At 42.3% G+C, this 21,102-nt stretch overlaps 1 protein-coding gene and 1 long non-coding RNA gene across 4 annotated transcripts in view; one reads left to right on the top strand and one right to left on the bottom strand.

Annotated features, from left to right (window-relative positions):
• CPNE4 (copine 4) overlaps positions 1-21,102 on the top strand; it is a 670,646-nt gene that overhangs the window by 628,967 nt on the left and 20,577 nt on the right. For all 3 annotated transcript variants that reach the window (XM_025448963.3, XM_025448965.3, XM_049099801.1), the window contains 3 exons: positions 1,557-1,643; positions 4,436-4,495; positions 14,215-14,348. In XM_025448963.3, coding sequence (XP_025304748.1) covers positions 1,557-1,643; positions 4,436-4,495; positions 14,215-14,348 — 281 coding nt within the window. The remainder of the gene's footprint in view (positions 1-1,556; positions 1,644-4,435; positions 4,496-14,214; positions 14,349-21,102) is intronic.
• On the bottom strand, positions 8,890-12,786 carry LOC112661087 (uncharacterized). Its single transcript, XR_003137418.3, has 3 exons — positions 12,574-12,786; positions 11,377-11,543; positions 8,890-11,292 (listed from the first exon to the last, which is right to left on the bottom strand). It is a non-coding gene; the product is annotated as an uncharacterized LOC112661087 (long non-coding RNA).

The raw sequence follows: 21,102 nt of genomic DNA, 5'->3' as shown, positions 1-21,102 counted from the left end.
CTCAGTGCCTACTGGAAATTCCCAGTATTGAGAAACTATTGTTTTCAATTATCTGTTGCTGAGGAACAAATTACCCCAAAACTTCCTGGCTGAAACAACAATTTGTTGTTTCATTATTTGCCCACAGTTCCCTGGGTTGGCAATATAGGCTGAGTTCACCCAGGGCAGCTCCTCTCTGCTCTACATGATGCCGACTGAACTCACTCATGCATGTATGCCTCAGCAATGGGGATGGCCAGGACATTTCTCCGTGTACTCTTATTCTCCAGATCAGCCTAAGCTTTTCTACATGGCGGCAAAAACTCCCTAGCAGCAAGAAGAAGGCAAGCCCCAATGCACAAGCACTTTTTAATCCTCTGCTCATATCACTTTTGCTAATATCCAATTGGCCAAAACAAGTCACATGAGTATGCTCACTGTCATTGTGGGAGGGAACTGCTCAAATGCATGGACCCTAAGAAGAATGAATCAGTGGGAGTCAATGCTGTATCAGTCTACCCCAACTCACATCTGCCTCAGAAACTCCTTTATTCTCAGATACTCTTAACTGTCAGAGAGAGAGAGTATGTGAAAATTTGTCTCCTAACTAGAAATCCAAGGATCCAGCTCCCCTAGAATGGTAGGCAGGAGCATTTAGTAGCTCTTGGATGTTTGACTTGTAGTTGGTTTTGTCACATGAAGTCTCTTGTAGGCCGGAAGGGTTGATATCTCTTCCACTAGACACTCCCTCAATTTCAGCCACTCTTGCAGGTCTGATACTATCCCTCAGAGAAGCCCCATGGGAGATCTGTTGTGTCACTGTTGTGATATGTATCACTCTATTATTTTAGTTCTCAGTGAGGTTCTATGCAAACTAATCATCATCCCCACTAACTTCCTGTAGCCAGCATTCAATGTCTCTCAATGTTCCAAGCTTTGAAGCTATTTCTCAGGCACTAAGACTCAACACTTGTGTTAGGAATGTGTCTCCAGATGTCTCCTTCTCTCTGTTGCTTGATATGACCCTATTAATATAAAGCATTTAAAAGTGCTGGGTACTGTTTTAAATGTACTATGTGGATTAATTATTAAATCTTCACAATAATTGGGGCACTGGGTGGCTCAGTGGTTGAATGTCTGGCTCAGGTCATGATCCTGGGGTCCTGGGATTGAGTCCCGCATCAGGATCCCTGAAGGGAACCTGCTTCTCCTTCTGCCTATGTCTCTGCCTCTCTCCATGTGTCTCTTGTGAATAAAAAAAAAAAAAAAAATTAAATCTTCACAATAATCCTGAGATAGATACAATTATCAGCTCCATTTTATGGAGGAGATATCTAAGACATAGAGGAATCAAGTAATTTGCTAAGGGTCACATGCCAGGAAATTGGTATGACCGGGATTCAACTAGGCAACCTGATGTCAGTCTCACTCAGCCATACCTCTGTACAGTCCCTCGGGATGCAAGGGTTATCATGCAGAGACCATTTGTCAGCCTTCATATCCATCTGCTGCAGCACCTGGGGACTGGGCCTCCCTGAATGACTCCACTTCTCCCTGAGCATGTGATGTTGTCACAGGTGCAGTGGGAGTGCATCAATCCCAAATACAAAGCCAAGAAGAAGAATTATAAGAACTCGGGCATGGTGATTTTGAATCTGTGCAAGGTACGTATGTAGTCCCTCTCTCCCAGGAGTGTGAAGCTAGGGCTGTCTGGGAGGAAGAGCTCAGGTTGTATGGTCAGTGGGAAAGGATATCAAGGAGGTATGGTGTTTTTTAAAATAAAAATCAGAAAGTCAGTGTATTAAAGGATGTGCAATGAGAAATGTAAGCATGGGTGGCCTTGGAGTTTTGGTGGCTCAATGCCACTTTCCTTCCACAAAGATAGTCATACCCCCAAAGATGAGGAGTCCTTGTCATGTGTCAGGCTCTTCTCTGTCCAGAACAGCATCAGAGGGAGATCCCCCAAAAGGGTAAGCCAACATTTCCAGAGCACCTACCATGTGGTAGTCACAGTGTTCAGTGCTTTGTATGTGGCAGCTCACCCATGCTGAAAGGGTGCTATAAACACAAAGCAATGGTGAAAGATCACAAGGGCCTAGAAATTCCTCCCAGAAGGGCTCTAACTTCACAGAAAATCCTACATGCTAATAATCAAATCTCTTAAATCACACCTAAGATTTGGCACTGGTTGAGTATTTACTATGTGAGAGTAACTATGAAGAATTCTGTTTAACTTGTATCATAACCCTGAGATTTCTGCTGTCAACTGAGATCACGTAACTAGTCACACATGTGGTAAGTTTAAATACTGAGATTTTAACCTATGCCTGTCTGACTCTACCATAGAAGACTTAAATGCCATCTAGTTTCTCTTTTTGTGTGTCAGGTTCCTTCTTCCAGATTTTTCTTTCCATGGCTGTTGGGTGCTGCAGGAGCACATCCTCTCATAGCAAGAAAAAGAGGGAAGGAAAGACAGATGTGCCCACCCCTTGAATCAGTCAGTGGAACTAGGGGATAACTAGACGATTGGCCAACTGGGATCATTGTATTAATTGTGTCTTTTATTTTCTGTAGTTTTTGATTCTTTAATGTCTTGGGGCCCTACAGACCCAGGTAGGATCTGCTCCTCCTGGGGTTAGCTAATTCCTGGAGATAGCAAACAACTTGCTTGTGAGCATAGCTTTAATATGCAGACCTACTAATCCAGAGCCCATACCTGCAACCACCTCCTTTACGGAGCTCTCACATATACAGTCAATATTTCTGTGGCCCTATATCATCCCACGTACAGGCTTCAGATAATTAGAGGGCACCTCTATATTCCAGAGCCACCAAAATTATTGAAACTCTCCAATCCGAAACTAGTTTAACTGCTTACCCTACCCTCTCATTCCTTACACGAAAAAACACAATAAGGACTTCTACCCACACTTTCCTTTCAATCTTTCTGCCTTCTGACTGACTCTCATGCTTCTCCATGTGGCCTCTGAGTGGCGTGACATGCCTCCAGTCCTTTGGGGAGCTGTGCCTGCTTCCAAAGGCATTTGTCTCTGATCATCTTACCTTACAAATCAAATCCCAGGCACTTTCAAAACATCCTCACAGCCAGGGAAGCAGGAAGGAGAAAAGATCTAGATGAACCAGTTCAGTGGTTATCTGTCTCCTGTAGGTGACTGTGTCTAAATTTGTTTTGATCCTCCATGAATTGATCTCATAATTTAGTGCTCAGGGGCCAACGTTATTTCAACTCATTCCCAACCAAGTTCTTATTTCCTCGATATACAAGACAATAGGAGGGTGTCTCAACCATCAAGCAAAGCATTGCCAGAAGGAAGCCTGGAGTAGACACTGTTTAGGGGGCCAAGTGAACATTAGCCCTGAGAAGTCTGCCAAGAGATGTGTACCACCTGGAGGTGGTACCAACACAGGATTTCTTGAGTCAGTCTCTGAGACGCTGCCCTGAGTATCAGATGGAATACGAGAATTGAGGGTCAGAATTCACAGGTAAAAGCGGGCAGTTTGTGAGCTCCATGACTACAGGGATCATGTCCCTTTTTCTCATCACTATATCCCTACCATCTAGTGCATAGTGGGGGCTCAATAAATCCTTGTTAAATAAATAAATGGATGAATATCACCCTGAGTCAAGCAGAAGAATCATGGAAGCAGAAATGAAGACCAGAAATTGGTAAGGCACATGAGAACACAGATGTTCATGGTTGGATAGAAAGCAGGGACCACGCCGACTCCCAGCCCAGAGGTCCAAAGACTGGACTATGCAGTCCAGACTGCCATCATTAGAGTCCTACCTCCACCACCTACTTACTAGGTAGGAGATCTTAGCCTCAAATCCCTCCTCCACAAAATGGCACAAGAATAATGATAGTACCAATTTTATAAGGTTGTTCTAAGAATTAAATGAAATTATGGCTGTTGAGTCCCTGGCTTAGAGTTAGTGCTCATAAGTATTAGTCATTTTTCATGGTATGGAAGGAATGTAACTAATGGGAAACTGTCAGTAAAGGCCTTCTCAGGTCATTGCGATCCTGAAGCCACCAATCTAGATTACTTGTGGTATTAAGAATGGTACCAGGACTGGGACTTAGACATGGGGAGCAAAACCGAAGCCAAGTGTGAGACTTTATTAATTCCAAAATAGGACTCCAAAATAGGAGTGACACTTGGAAAATACACTGTTAGTCTCTCACCAGAGATACCATTACCCAAGAGAGGGGAGCAGGGCATGGGTAGTTGCAATCCTCACAGGGCCATCTAAACTGAGCATTGCTTTTTCTCTCCTTAACATAACAAAATCAATTGACCCCCTTTTTCCCCAAAGAGCTCTTTCTACTCCTTATTCTAGGTTAGCAGCCCAACCCCAAAAATTAAGCTTCCAGTCCATAAGGAAATAGATTGTGTTGTTACTAAAACGATTTCCTCTCCTTCTCCCATGCAGATCCACAAGATGCATTCTTTCTTGGACTACATAATGGGTGGCTGCCAAATCCAGTTTACAGTAAGTTGTTTCCCCATTTGTTTGTATTCAAGGAGCAAGGTATGGGGGATGGTGATGGATTGAGGGAATGAGGAGACAAAAGTTTACTAAAACCCTTAACAACAAAATCAACTTTTGTCAGCTTTGTTCAGTTCTCATTGCTAAAATACTGCATAGTATCATGTTTTTTGTTTTTTTTATAGTATCATGTTTTTAAAGTGAGTTCATATTTCCATTTTCTCCATTGAGTATGGCTGTCACGCAATCATATCAAGAAACTCATGTCACTCAAACTCAGGTGATTTGAGAACCTTCCTAATGCTTCCCATTCTTTCAGTAACTATATGAGGCATGGAGTAGTGGGCATATTGCCAGATCCCATCACCTGGTGAGTAGGATGGCAAGGAAGTAAGTCTCACTGAGCCAAGGCAGATACAGCCCAAACACAAGCACTAATGCCAAGAGTAAGCCATCCAAGTGGTTCATTAAACAATGAAAAGGTGAATTTCAGAATATTGGAGAACTAGTCTTTCAAAGTTGAGAAATACAGTACCTAGCTTCAGTGGGTGGATCAGGGATCATCTCCTACATGTAATCTGTGAACACATGGGATTTACATGCTCCAAATATGTATTTGGGTGGGTTGGCTGGGTCTTTTTAAAATGCTGGTAGACCAAGCTTATGAGTCCATCTGCCCTGGAATAACTTAATATTCGAAACCCTCCTAGGTTTGGGCAGATGTGACCTCCAGAAAGAGCATCCTCAGATGGCCAGAGAGAGAGATCTGCTAAAAACCTATGGGAAAGCCACATGGCAAACAAGACAAATACAATCTGAACAGCTTTTGTTCCTCATCTTACAGATGCATAGTCATGAAGTTCAGCCCTGTTTAGCTCCCTGACTGGCTCAGTCATATGAAGAAAGCAAGGCAGATGGTTTAATTTTTTTGTCCAGGTTTAAGCCCAAGAGAGAAGACAGGACCAATGTATTTCTGGGACAGGGATGGTGGTACTCAAAGAACTAAAAGGAGTTCCAAAGGAATGAGTTTAGGGCTGTTTGACAGGCTGACCCCTCCTTAACTAGAGGCTTGTCCTCTACTCTAATCTCAGAGGTGTCTACCTATGTCCTCCCTAACCTTCGAGCATTGTTCACCTACCCCTCAATAGTTATGAGTTAATTTTAGAATTTGGTCATTTCTTTAAAGTTTAAGGTTCTCTAAAGGTGCACCCACCCAGCCCTCCCGCATGCATGGCAGCACATATGGAAAGGAGCAAACCTACTCATTTTAAGCACACACACCTAACTCTAGCCTCCTGTGGGCTCATTGTGCTGGATATACACAAATGGAAGTAGAGAAGCCAGCAGTATCATAAAAGAGAGCTACTGAAAATAGTGTTCCACAATCTTAGGCAAATGAGCAACTCAGGAAACTATTTATAGATTTTCAAGGGAAAGTTCTATTGATTTGGGTCTGTTTTAGAGTCTATAGATTCCATGCTCTTGAATAACTCTTTATTCAACCTTCAGGGGCTTGCTCTGCACTTGGAGTTATGCTGCAAAAACCAGCCCCCATGAACATCCGAAGTTTAACCCCACAGGGTCCCCAGCTCCACATGCTGGGTCCACATGGCCTGCCTGATAACAGAAGGATGACCCTCCCCTCCTCTCTCACTACTGCTGGTCCTCCCCTGCTGAGAGGCACCACCTTAATGGCTCTCACCACCACCTCCTCAGTTCTAACTCCTCTTCCCTTACCTTATTGACTTAGTGTCCCTCAACTTTTCAAATTGTCCTTTTATTAAGCTCTCTTAATCATCCTTTTGAAGGGACTGTTTGTTTCCTATCAAGGCTCTGACCAGTGCCTGTTACAAACGGGGGCTCAGAGAAAGCTTTTGCACTTTCCACAGATGCCTGGTATTTCTGACTCAACCTTAAGATGTCAAAAGTGGAGCATCTTTCCCTTCAGATGCCAGGCTGATGTATATTAGTTACTGTTATTGAATTATAGTGGATTGAACCCTAAACCTTAACGGAGAGGTAAGATTTAGGAAAAACAAGAAATGAGATGGATATATATGATACTAGGTTTTTCCTTCAAAAGCATCCCTACAGGGATGGCTCAGTCAGTTAAGTGTCCAACTCTTGATTTTGGCTCAGGCTATGATCTCAAGGTTGTGAGATCAAGCCCCATGTCAGGCTCTGCACTAGGTGCAGAGCCTGCTGAAGATTCTCTCTCTTCCTCTCCTTCTGTCCCTCCCCACCTCCACCTCTCTTTAAAAAAAAAAAGCATCCCTATGAACTTAAATGTTTATGCATACACATATTCTACTGATAAATATTGAAACCATATTTGGGTTAATATGCATAAACATGATATATTCAGAGGAGTGTTAGAGAAGTGGTTTGGATTAAGAATTTGAAGGGCTTTTAATTTTGAAGTAAGGTGGTGAATGAGGGAATGTTCAGAAGAATCTTGAGCAGGACATCGAAGCAATTGGGGACATGCATTAGGGAACTAAACTGGGCGTGTTTGGTGGAAGGCATCGGAGGTGGTGAGGGCACTCTGGAAGATGAAGCAAGGAGAGATTAACAGTCCTGGTAACAAGTAGTAAGAGGCTAAACCAGCAGGGCAGCAGTAGGAAGAGACACTGCAGCAAGAGAGACCAATAAGCCTTGGCCTGTGCAATGAGGCAACGGAAGACAAGAGAAAATGATGAGTCCAGAGGACTCAAATCTTTTGCGCCTGACTGACAACGCATGGCGAGCCTATTCATGACAATATGGAAATCCAGAGGAGCTGCCAGTGAGATGATGGATTTGCACTTGTACATGATGGAGGTACTTTCAGGTCTTCCAGTAGAGATGGCTCTTAGAACAATGGTCGTAGGCTTCAGGAGAGAGGTAGAAGCTGCACACATAAGGGCCTGGATAAGATGGCCAGAGAGAAGAATACAGAGAGAAAAAAGGTGTCTCAGAAAATTATAGATCTCCGGTGGGCGGCAAGGGGAAGAGGGGTAACCAATAGATGCAGAAATGCCAGAGGAAAGGTCCAGGACAAGCCAGAACTTCAAATGATTAAGAAGAAAATTTTATAAGATCAAGGGCAATAATCCCATATGTGAAAGAGAATTTAGAAGATGAATAAAAAACAGGGGCATGTGATAAAGAGGCACGTATCATCTTTTGAATGAGCAATTTTAGCAGCGTGAGACAGGGAGACCCAGGAGTTAGGGTGTAGACAGAAAGTAAGGAAGGGAACACAGTGGGTATAACTACTCATTGAGGAAGGCGGGCAGTGAAGAGGTGGCAAGAGGGGGAAAGGAGGATAGCAACTTGAGGATTAAAAGAGGGCAAGTTTTAGGCTAGAATCTGACTACAAGTAGAGAAGCAGCTCCAGGGGAGGGAAAGAGATTAAGATGCTAAAAAGAGCCCTAGTCAATGATTCTTTTTTGGTCAGCGGCACCACTTGAGAATCTGATACACAATCTATATCCTCTTGCTGGAAAATGCACACACCTGATTCTGCACACAATTTCGAGAGGCCAAGGGCGCCCCTGAGGACGTTCTATCTCCTCGCGTGAATCCTCAAGTGCTAAGAATTTGAGGGCAACTGTCACATGGCAGTCCTGGAGGAGGCCGGGGGAGGTGGGTGGACGAGAAACAGACTAGAGAGGGGGAGATGGAGTTCACTGTGTTTGGCACATGGCACAGCAGGCAAAAATAAAATTAGATACTAGAATTTCACACACAAAACACAAGATTATAGGCAGCATAGAAGAGACAGACACCATAAGGTATTTGGAAAGAAAATGGTAGAAAACTTCACTATTTCCTTTGAAAGTTACTGCTTTTCCAGATGCAAAAAAAAAAGAAAAAAAAGAAAAAAATGTACTTTGTAAAGCAGATTTTCAGAGACAAACAGCAAGCACCCTAAATGTCCAACAATAGGATAATGGCTATGTAAATTACAGTACCTCATTTAGGTGGATTATGATACAGCCATTCTAAATGATAATTATAATGATTGATGATAACATGGAGACATATTTATGACCTATTGTTAACTGAAAAAAAAAAAAAAGAACATAAAGCAGAGCTACTCTATGATTATAACCAGATAAAATATTTGTGTGTCTATGTAGAGAGAGAGAAAAAGGGGAGGGGGGCGAGGGAGAGAGAGGGGAAATCTAGAAAGGAAAAAGAAACATGACTGGCTAAGCTAGTGGAATCCTAGCCTAGGATCCACAATTCTGTGGATCATGCCCCCATTCTGTGGGGCATCCCTGAACTCCCAAAATTATGTGCAGAATTAGGTATGTGCATTTTCCAATGAAAGGACATAAATTTTGTATCAGATTCTTAAGTGGTCCAGGTGACCTTCAAAATGTATTTTTTCATATTATCAGATGGCCATTTTTATTATTGATAATTTTTTAACATTAAGAACAGTATGGGATCCCTGGGTGGCGCAGCGGTTTGGCGCCTGCCTTTGGCCCAGGGTGCGATCCTGGAGACCCGGGATCGAATCCCACGTCGGGCTCCCGGTACATGGAGCCTGCTTCTCCCTCTGCCTGTGTCTCTGCCTCTCTCTCTCTCACTGTGTGCCTATCATAAATAAATAAAAAAAAAAAAAAAAAAAAAAGAACAGTATGGCTTTGCTTTTTCTCCAATTTTATAGTCTACATTTTGGTAATAGAATATAATAATCTGAATGGGGCTCCTCCCAGATTAACCTTCCAGCCTAAAGAAAAAGATCACCTATTACGAATTCTCTCAGGCAATCTGCCCAGTCCCTAACACCTTCCGGGCATCCTCTGTCTACACTGTGTCCCAGTTTAAGTTTGAAATCACTACATTATATCCCAAGCTAAATACTGGCAGACTCTGGTGTAGACCTCTGAGAAATGAGAATGAGCCCTGGGTTGAAAAGCGGAATGCTTAGCAGTTTGTGGGAAATGAACCAGGTGACCTTGGGGATCCCTTCCATCTAGCCTAGGGTCCCATTTCTTTGCCCCTAGTGGAGTTTTGAGGAAATTGAAAAGCACAAGAGTTTAACCTGTCATTTAAGAAATGGTCTAGACTGAGCAGTATCTCTACCTATCAGGCTTATTATACGGGTCCAAACTATATACAAATATAAAAAAAAAAAACATAAAAGAAAGAAAACCGCTGCCCCAGCAGATGATATGACAAAGGTTGACTGCAGATTGATTGCAGAGAAATTAGGCAGCTAACCAGAAGGTGGTTCACAGCAGCTTCCCTTAGAAAATATCCGGGAGGTTTCAAATGGCTTGTTTGTCACAGAAGAGAAGGGGATCTGAGGAGTGGGCTCATTTCATATAAGAAGCTAAGAATGTCTGAAGATAGATGCTTCTGATTGGCTTCCAGCCTTTTCTGGGAAGCAGCTCTGCACCGGAGGCTCGGTAGCAATAGAGGGAACATTGCACAGTCTGACTTGACAAGGGTTTGCAAAGCTGCTCCACAGCTCTGCTTAATGATGAGCCAGGCCTCCTGGGCAGAAGGGGAGAGCCACGGGCGGGCGCCTGTTCCCAGGCTGCCTGCTGAGAAGATTGGAGCACATACCAGAACCACAGGCTTTTGTAAATGCTTCATATCAGAAAATGAAAACGTGGCCACCCCACAAGCTCACCAGCATTCAGGAAGCCAGGCGTTGGTAGCCACCTCCACAAACTGGTATTTTTCAGTCATTTTCTTTGCTTTTATTTCTCAGCTTATTCCCGTCTTTCACTGCCTCCCTGTTGCTTTTTAAAATAAACCTAACCTTTCGCTCTGTTCTCTTTCCACTAATGCTAACTTAAAGAGCACAGAGAATTCTTGGTAGAAGGGCCACCTCCTGAAGATAGATATTTTATCTCCAGCTTCATCAGGGAGACATTAGAAACCATAACTTGCGAGGAAAAAGATCTTTCAGCTGCTGTATACTTAAGACTATCTTGCTGTCTAGCCAATGATAAAATATTTTTTATTATAAGCGGTGGGAACTACAGAAAGGGGTAGGTGGTAAGGATCATTGGTTTCTTTCCTCTTTGTCCAGGTAAGTTTTCAGTTCATACCTTTCCCCAAAGCTCTATCAGAGTCTCTGGAGCTAGAATAACCTCTGTGGTTGTCATAGACACTGGGGCCATCCCTGTGGAAAAAGTGGAACCCCTCCACCCCCCTCCCCTGCCCCCAGAGGGCTGTCTGCAGAAAAAAAGTAAAATTTCCATCAGGCCTATTCATATGTCTGCACAGCACCCCAAGAGCAAACAACCCAACACCGACCTTCTAACAGTGGTCTTCAGGGTTCCACTATCCTCAGGATGTCATCTTGTCAGCCATCAGTCACCAAGTGCTCTTCATTTTCTATCCTCAATCTCTCTGGTCACAATCCCCCTTCTCACTCTCACCCCTGCTCCACACTAGTTTGTTAAACAGAAGGGAATTATTCCAAACCCGAGGATGAAGAGTTGATAGAAAATGAAAATACAAACAAGGCCAGAATGAAGATAAAGCAAGAGAGGCACCTAGGGCGCAAACTTTAAAAGGAGGCATTCACTCTCGAGATCATGCAAGTGCAGGGTCAGCAGGCAATGAATGCCTTCTTGAATTTGTGTCCTCGTCACCTCTCTTGCCTTCCACTCGCCCCAACTCTATGATATGTTGCTCTATTTTAAAATATATTGTTGCCAAAATCTATGTGTGTTCATCCAGACATTATACACACTTCTCCCCATAACACAACATATTCATTCAGGTGATACACCCGGACTTGAATGCTGCCACTTGCTGCCTGCGTACTTGGAGGATCTTGCCCATGCCTGGGGAGGAAAAGAGGAACATTTGAGTTTCTTGAGTTGTCATTTTTCTTTATGGAGGTTTTTCCCTTCTGGCCTTTGTATTACCTGGTTTCATTCTCTGGTTTTCTATCAAGACACCAGCATTGTGTTTGTCACCATGGAATACCCTTGACACTCAGGTAATCAGTGCATGGGACAGTTTTCAACTGCAGCATCCAGAAGCACAGGCAGAGGATTGTGGTGATCCATGATGACGAACTTCATAAACAGACCTATGTGAGCCATAGGTACTGGTTATTAATAACAACATCTCGACACCTCCAATGATTTGCATTTTAGATAAATTAGAGCAGAATCAAGGTTATCTCCATAACAACATTCCCACGTTCTCTAGAATTTTCTAGAGTCCTAAAATGCTTTCTTTAGTAGGAAAGAGGTGGCTTTACACCTGGCCTTCCCAGCATTTTTTTTTTTACCTTTTAAACCCTATATATATGTGTGGGAGGTGCCATTACCCCTAAGTGTGTCTCATCAGGACCAAAAGGCCTAAGTGGTGGCTCTGCATGCTTGAGGTTCGTGAACCAGGAGGACCCTAGGTATATATGGTTTCTTTGAACACTATCTCTCAAGCACCTCCCAGGTGTTCCTCTTAGAGAAGTTTTCCAGAAATAATCTGCATGTATTTGGACCTCTGTCTGGTTGAGGCCCCATGCATGGGTCCTGAAGGGCTTTACACCTCCTTCTCATTCACAGAATACATGGAGGCCCCCCACACTCGAGCTTTTCATCACAGTCCTTGATTAAAAGGACCTTCACCTCTTGTCTCTCTTTTTTCCCAGCTGGATTTTACTGGTCCTCTTAGATCACCTCCAGTCATCCTCAGTAACACATTCTCCTATTACACACACACACACACACACACACACACACTTTAATTGCTCTTTGCCTACCTTTTACAACTGTTCTGATTAGAAAAAACTTTCACTCAAGGCCATTCATCTCTCCTAAGTTACTCTATTGCCTCTAGCTAGTCTCACTACTTCCAGGCTAAACCCCTCCATTCTTCATAGGAACTAACATACCCATGTGACATCCTGGCATGTTAGCCACAGCCACATATGTTCTCTTAGATGTATAATGGCATAACAGAGGAGCAGTCTTCAGAGCCATATAGACCTGGGTTTTAACCCAGCTCTGTCTCCAGCAAACTTCATCACCTTTGGCATCAGGATCTCCATCAATAAAAAGAAATGACAATCTCTTCGTACCAGAGATTTTAGGGAAAATGAAATAACAAAATACCTGGAAAGCAGATAACATAGTGTCTGACACAGAGTAGGGTTTTAACAAAGGTTACTCTTCTCTTTCTTCCCTTTGTTATCTGAGTGAGGGCATCTCAGGGTTAGGGAAATACCGTGTGATTTCTCTCCACATGACCTTTTTTCCTTTTGAAACACTGTTAGTACCAGCATTGTATCAGTTGGTATTCCCTTTGTTGAAAACATCAGGGTATTCTGAAAATAGAATTTGAATCCTGCTTAAATTCCGTTTCCACACAATCCTGGGGAGGGGTGAGGAAGAAAAGGGGACACAAAATCACTGATGAAGAAAGTAAATTTATGAAAGAAAAAAAAGAAAGATTATAAGTGAACTCCTGTTAGCCTATAGCTTTTTCCTCTTCTAGTCACTTAGATTTGGTGGCAGCATTATAAGGAATTGGGGACATTGTCCCTTATTAACCTGACTCTTGCAGGCTGATCTTTTAGGAGCAGAAACAGAACACATAGTACCTTTTCTCTGTTCTTCCAGAAGTAACATCCCCTCCCCCAATAAATCCAATGGGACACTCCAATTATGTGGCATAGTGGAATGTTGTCACATGATGTACAAATAACATTTCCCACCCACAAGATCATAAGAGAAAATAAAGCCTTTCTGACATTAGTAAGCCTGTGAGTGGATGCTGACAGGCCCTAAAGAAAAAGAAAAGACGTAACATGAACATTTCTTTCTTTTCCTACAACTCCTTTTGTTTTAATCCCCATTATCTTTTCCCTACCTCTGCCCACTCCCAAGCTAAAGCTTTTTTTTTTTTTTTTTTTTTTTTTTTAGAGGTGTTTGCTGGGTTAACTTTTATTTAAACGGTAATAATGTTGGGAGACAGAAGAAATGTTCCTTCTCATTTTTGCACTCTCCAGGCTTGAGGCTTTTGTTGTTATTTGGTGTTGCTAAGGGTGTTAAGGAGTCAATTCTTATTTAGATAATGATGCTAGGGGGTCAGAAAAAAATTAAGAAGTTCAAGGATAATATCTAGTTGGCAGCAAGACAGATATTTTTCTTCTCTACCTCCGAGTCATGATGCCATAGCATTCAGGCTTCCTCTCTGTTATAGGCAGGACTTCCCACATGAATGGAAACCAAAAGCTGAATGCCTCACCCGAAGCTGCTTCTTGCAGAAAATGTATTATAACCACTTCAGCACGTTGCTCTGCAACTCACCACACATGAAAACATGACAATGGCTTATTTTTATATAGACCACATCTTTATCACAGAATTTAGTTTTAAGGGATTTTACCTCTGCCTCTGAGATGGAATTGTCCTGCCTGAAGAGCAGAGAAGTGGTTTCTTAGTGAATTATGACCTGGGGAGCAGATATTCCACCCTTACTCCTGCTGCCTGGTGATGTGGATAAACAGTGGCTGCGCTTTCTGACCTGCGTGTCAATCTCACATTCTGTTTTGGCATTGGGGGAGAGGAGAACGGAAGACTACAGAAGTGGCCTCAACCAAATTAGTAACTTCTCTTACTTTCCTTCTTGGCAGGGTATGTGATGTGCTGCTTTTTCCATCTCAAGCCATGTCTTTTGTGTGGTTGGCGGATTACAATTCCTATAGGATGCATTCACTTTAAATCCACCCATTCTCCTATTTTCTCTTCCAGGTAGCTATAGATTTCACAGCCTCAAACGGAGACCCCAGGAACAGCTGTTCCCTGCACTACATCCACCCTTACCAGCCCAACGAGTATCTGAAAGCCTTGGTGGCTGTGGGGGAGATCTGCCAAGACTATGACAGGTACAAGACTTCCAGTTGGCTCAGGCCTTATCATCTCTCTGTGGGTTCTGATGGTTCCCTGGCTGATCCTCGGCAGAAAAACGGAAATGAAACCCAGCAGCTACCCATACTGAGGCTCATGAAGGAACAGGATAAAAGCTGCCCCAGATGTTTTATCCTCTCCATACCTAGAGAAACTTGAGTTCATGCCATGTTCACCTTGGTCACACACACACACACACACACACACACACACCACACACCACACACACACACACACCCTTTCTCAACTTTCTTATTTGGCTTGCAAAACCACTTTACATTTTGTGAAGTTTCAGGATGTCTTGCTACTCAAAGTGGTCCATGGACTAGCAGCACAGCACCACCCAGGAATTCAGGATTGTGAGCCCCACCCCAGACCTATTGAATTAGAATCTTCATGATAACAAGATTCCCAAATGATTTGTATGTATTTTGGAGTTTGAGAAGCACCAGTTTATTGGACAGTACTGAATCTAACCCTCACATTATGCCTTACCTAGTAGGCACTATTTAACAGAAAAGAACTGCACAGGGAGGTTAAGTAATCTGTGCATTGTGGCTGTGCATTGTGGCTGTGCATCAGCCCATGGTAGGATTTGAACTCAGATCTAATTCATTCCACTGCTTAATCTCATAACCACAGTGTTTCACTGACTTCAAAGCTATTGGTAATACTAGCAGAGTGTGTGTCTGCCCATGTGCGTGTGTGTGTGCCCATGGAAGTATGTGTGTGTATGTGTGTGTGGGGGTGTGTATACAGAAAACATGATTTTGAGATCAGATAAGTATTACATTTATTTTTCCTTGATGGTAAATATTGACCTTTCCCACCAAGAGAATTGTGATTTACATAAATTACATTAAACTGAATTTACTTTGCCTTTTCAATATTTCTAGGTTGAGGTGAAGTTGTTCACCTGTCTGAGAAGGTTCTTTGAGGTAGAATGTAAATATAAATGTAAATATAAATATGGATAAATCTCAGTTGAGTCCTTAGTATGATTGTAAAACAAGGCTAGTTAGTGATAAGAAGCAACGAACTAACCCTTTAAATCAGGAAAATTAAGTGGCTCTGTCTTCCAGTTTCAGAGAAATTGTATGGGATAGCATGATTTCTGTTTTTTCTAGTCTCATGATTAGTGGGAGTTATATTCAAAACCTGTTGCCCCAGGCACTATAAGGAATGAGACAATCTAGTGACCACAATGTGCAGAGAAACCAACAGGACAGGTGATGCACAAGGTCTCATCAGTATCCTTCTTGCTGGTGATTTTCTGGATTCGGCTCGGTCATTGCCAGTAACTCAACTGGGTATGAGGGCAACCAGGGACTGAATGAACAGGTCCAGTAAAGTCAAACAGCTTTAAACACTCAGGCCCTTGCTGACACTTGCCTTCTTGTATGTTTAGAACAGAGGGCAGGGGAACCCTTGGTGGCGCAGCAGTTTAGCGCCTGCCTTTGGCCCAGGGCGCGATCCTGGAGACCCGGGATCGAATCCCACGTGGGGCTCCCGGTACATGGAGCCTGCTTCTCCCTCTGCCTACGTCTCTGCCTCTCTCTGTGTGTGTGTGTGTGACTATCATAAATAAATAAAAATTTTTAAAAAATTTAGAACAGAGGGCAATAGCATTTTAAATTACCTTGTTGAAGTGATACTTCTTAGACTTAACCTTGAGATATTGACCCTGAAGACAACTTGAATTTCAGCTCTGCTTTCTTTTGGCCCAAATACAGGGAGTATTCCTAGAGAGGGTATATATCATATAGAGAGTTCCACCAAGGAAAGAAAAAAACTGACAAATCGCATCTCCACTGCCAGAAACTCTCCAGACATCCACAAGACACCAAAACAGTCATTCTCTCCTTTCTAACACACACACACACACACACACACACACAAATGATTTAGTATACTGGTGAATGCATAAGAAGCAAGAAAGAAGGCAGTGGAGGGATATCCACTGGATTACTAATAACTTTTATATCTTGAAATGCTCATAAAAGAAATAAAGTAGGTAAATCACTTGATACAATACAATAAATTCATGCTTAATAATAAAGTTGACTCTTCAGGGGAGAAGGCAGTGTAATGCTGAATTCCAAAGAAAAGATTGGTGAATTGACCAGAAACTAAGATGCCAAAGCCCGGAGCCTTGGCTGTGGTTCTGCAGCAGATTTATGGGATGATCTCGAGTTGGCTGCTGAACTTCCTCCGTTTCCTGGTTACCTCACATGCAACATGCGGACACTACAATCCGGGTGACCCGTGCATCTTTTAGAGCTATTGTCTCCTTATAACAAAAGCCAGGCAAAGCCTAGAGAGCATTTTGTATTCATGCAGAAATACAGATTCGATATAAAAATGAGATCTGACACCTTGGGGGCTACATGAAGAATTATTGTAAATGATTCTTTTAAAATTTTTTAATAGGATAATACCGAAGCGATCGGCCCAACTGTCCAGGAAAATCAGGCTTCTGCGGCTCAGTGGAGCTTTACGTATACGTATACATATATGTATAGGGAAGGCAGCTCAGCATTAAAAGGGGGAGACAGCCAAGGAAGCCCAGGCCTGAGAAGCCCAGGCCTCTCGTGAAAGCCTCCCAGGAAGAACGTGTAATGCAAGCTGCTCGCTTGAGAACTGACAAGGTTGGGCAGTTCCCCCCCTGCGTGGGTGGATAGACAATAGACAGGCAGAGTCAGGAAATTTCAAGTTGGGGCTTTGGAATTAATTTATTCTCACATCAAAGTCACTGAGGTTGATGTTCAAAAGAAACACTTGAATAAAAACTGACAGAAGGCGTCTTTCCCCCCCCTGCAGCGACAGCGTGGTGTTTAATCCCCGTGAGCCTTAGAATGGCTCCCAGCCTCTGACAGCCCAGGGTTTTCTTTCTGCCTTGTACAGTCATTGCTGAGGGGTCAGCACGAGGTGATCAATGAGTAGAACAGCTGGTGAGATGCACAAAGCCCCTCTCAGGGTGGCCTTGAAGGGGAAGCTTTTCCACAATACCTGGTTCTAAGCCTAGAAGACAGTCCCGCTCTGTCCCTGAGCCTCTGAAAAAGAGAACGCTGCCCATACTCTCCCCTTGGACTCCCCAAGCATGCACACAGGTACACACACACACATACACACACACACATGCACACACACAAGCTCATGTATTCCCTGTTGGTTGTAGCACTTGCCCAGCTCCCGTGAACGTTCTGGTCAAGCTGCTCAAGATCAAGGTGACATCCATTCCTTGGGCCCTGCAGACATGTGGGTCTCTGACCACCTGCCACATCCTCCAACCAAAGGCTGGTCTATCTGCTCTCAAGAGAGTATAGATACTGAATGCATTGTTTGGAAGCACAGACTGCCATTTCATGGATGTGGCCACCCCAGAATGACACCCAGGTGTCAGCGACCTGTGAAGGAGGCAGGAGTCTTCCTGCATGGTGTGCTAAGAGGCAGACTTAGGTCTGATGCCCAATCTGACAGGTATTGGGTTTAGAATCAGAAGATAGGTTTGTATCACAGTGCTACCTCCTCCACTCTACCAACACCAGTCAGTGGTTCTCAGCCTTGGCTGCACCCTGGAAACATTTGGGAAGTCTTTTTTTTTTTTTTTAATTTTTTACTTTATTTTATTTTATTTATGATAAGCACACAGTGAGAGAGAGAGAGGCAGAGACACAGGTAGAGGGAGAAGCAGGCTCCATTCACCGGGAGCCCGATGTGGGATTCGATTCCGGGTCTCCAGGATCGCGCCCTGGGCCAAAGGCAGGCGCCAAACCGCTGCGTCACCCAGGGATCCCTCATTTGGGAAGTCTTAAAATATGCCAATGCCTGGGCCCCGTCCTAGAGCCTGATTTAATTAGTCTGGTGTACATCCTGAGGAATCAGGATTTTTTCATGGGCATTTTTCTAATGGCATCCCAAGGTGAGATCCAGAGTTAAATCAGTGAGATGAGTGAGATGGAATGGCTAAGGACCTATGTAGCCTCTGTTGGCTGCCAGGCACCTCACATGGTAAAGACAGAGATAAATTAATAAAGCATAATGTTCCCCCAGTTGGTTCACCATCTCAGGGAGAAAAAGGCATGTAAATAAATCACAGCCCGGCAAGGTTAGGGTAGCCTTGCCCTGTGTAAGGATGGGGACTGCATCAAGAGAGAAGGATTAAACTTTATCCTTTGTGGGAGAAGAGGTAGTCAAGGTGGGGGCCTTCTGGGGATGGCAAATTCTGGGATGTTCAGAGTTTTGCTGAATCTGTCCTTTGTTGTCATTAGAACTTGGATGGACTTACCTTTATTATTCTTAATCTGTAGTCCAGACCAGCCTCCTACGAAGGGCAGAGTCAACAGGGGTAATAGAAAGAGCATCAGGTTAGGGTGCCTGGGTGGGTCAGTGGGTTAAGTGTCTGCCTTAGGCTCAGGTCATGATCCCAGAATCCTGGGATCAAGCCTCACATCGGGCTCCCTGCTCCATGGGGAGCCTGCTTCTCCCTCTCCCTCTACCTGCTGCTCCCCCTGCTTGTGTTTGTGCTCTCTCTTGCTTTCTCTCTCTCTCTCTCTCTCGTTGATTTATTTAATTAATTAATTATTAAAAATAATATGAAAGAACATGGGGTCCTAGTGACAGGAACACCCTGGTTTCAGCCCCCAGCCCTGCTACCTCTATTCTGAGGTTTCCATTCCATGGGCCTTGGTGTCCTTGATTTCAAATGGAAGATTTATCGAACTTGCCTTGCAGAGCAGTTGTAGGGATAGACATGACATGGCTAGCTAGCACATGCTCTGCCTGTTATGGTCAGTAAATGATAGAAGCTATAATCTTGGATACTCTTAATTAGTTTTAAAAATAAACTGAACAAAAAAAATAAAAATAAAAAAAATAAAAAAAATAAAAAATAAACTGAACACAAAAGGAAAAAGGGATTATAGTGTCGAATCTAAAGAACATTGTAGACCAATGACCTTTACTTTTTGGTTCTGAGCACATAGCCCTGAAAAGAATTTTATAAAAATGTGTAATCTCACACATTCTTACATTGAAATCCAGTGTTTTCTATCATGAGTTTAAACAATGACAAAGACTGAAAATCCTGGTGTATTGTAAATATGGACAATTAAAAATAAAACTCTCACATAATTCTTGTAAATGCATCCAGTAGGATCTAAATGCCATAGCTCTGTGATAATCACCATCATCCATTAAAAAACGCATGAACAAGCTCTTTAGCTGGAATTGAGAATTTTAATTATTTCTTCTTTTTCATGAAATTGTATTTCCACTCCCCTCCCCCAAAGAATTTCATCCTAATGTATCTTTAAGATTTGGGCTCAAAATTTTTATTGATTTCTATAATAAAAATATGAATATAAATTTTAAAATTTCTAATTTCTAAAATTCTGTGTTGAAAAGTTTCAAAATATTTTTAAAAATCTTCTGTTTGAGTATCACAACCAATGTTAGTGCATAATTGATCAAAATAACATAAATATATTGGAAACGTCAATATCTAGTTATTGTCTATGAAAAATTAAAAAAATTTTTAATGAAAAAAATAGTGGAGTTTTTCCCCCAAGTAGTTTACATATCTGTAAATAAATGCTAAAATGCTAATACTAGAATAGAATAGCATCAATTATAATCTAATTTTTTGTTTTTATAAATATAAATTCTAGGAAACTTGTTCTTGTAAATAAGTGCGTGGTAATGGAAAGAGTTTGACTAGCAGTATTATCATTTCTTTCAGTTCTAATTTATAGATCAAAAAAATCACATAATGGTTTATCACCAAAATGTATTTTTAATGATCTACCAGCTAATATCAACACTTCCTACAATTTTTCAAAGCAAAAACTGGCAACTACCTGACTTGCAAAAGGATTTGTTTCCTAATTCTCTTATTTTCTACTGCAGAGTTTTTATACTCTGGAACAATGCACCATTGTGGTTAAGATTCAGAATGGGTAAGGAGAAGGATAATTGTGAAAGGGAAGGTGTGAATTGAGAGCAGGTCTTTCTATTACAGGTGTTCCCAGAAGATCAATTTTAACAGAGAATATATATGAAAGTAGAGAAACTGAATACTGATTTCCTTTAAAAAAAAAAAAAAAACACCAGATCTCCTATCCCCAGAAGAGCTTTGTATTTCCATTTACCCCAGTGTTAGGACCACTGTCTTAAAGAATAGTCTTAATTAAATGTCTAGGTGTTCTGAAATGCCATTTTGCTATGAGTCAGCCTCTGTTCCCTTATGGATGAGGTAATTTGTCTTTATTTTTATTACTCTCTTTCTTCATCTCAAAGTCTTCCTTAACAGGAGGGTAAAAATGGTATTTGAAAATGAATCTTCCATCTGGTGATCATTTGACCAAGGTCATTCTCTAACATGTATCCAGTAGTCCTGAACTAACAAGTTCAGGACGACATGCTCATTACCATTGAAGAACATGGGCTCTTTTATTGTATTTTATAGTATTTTATTCTAATAGTAAGAAATATTGCCTTTAGCAACGTAGTAATATTGAATTTTCCAAGTTGGCAAGTTCCCCCCATCATTTTCCCAGTAGTTGCTGAGTGTCCCTTTTACTCAGTGCTAGGTGGATTCAATCTCAAGTTCTTTGATGTGCTGGCATACCAATGCTTGCTTATGTGCTCAACCTGCCTTCTCTTGCCTTTTGCATAAGACTCCTATCTGCCTACTTTATTATTTTTTTTACCTACTTTATTTTTAATCAGGAA

The sequence above is a fragment of the Canis lupus genome, chromosome 23, assembly GCF_003254725.2.
Source record: "Canis lupus dingo isolate Sandy chromosome 23, ASM325472v2, whole genome shotgun sequence".
Taxonomy (NCBI): domain Eukaryota; kingdom Metazoa; phylum Chordata; class Mammalia; order Carnivora; family Canidae; genus Canis; species Canis lupus.
Note: the sequence above shows the minus strand (reverse complement) of the source record. Positions and strands in the feature narration are given on the sequence as shown.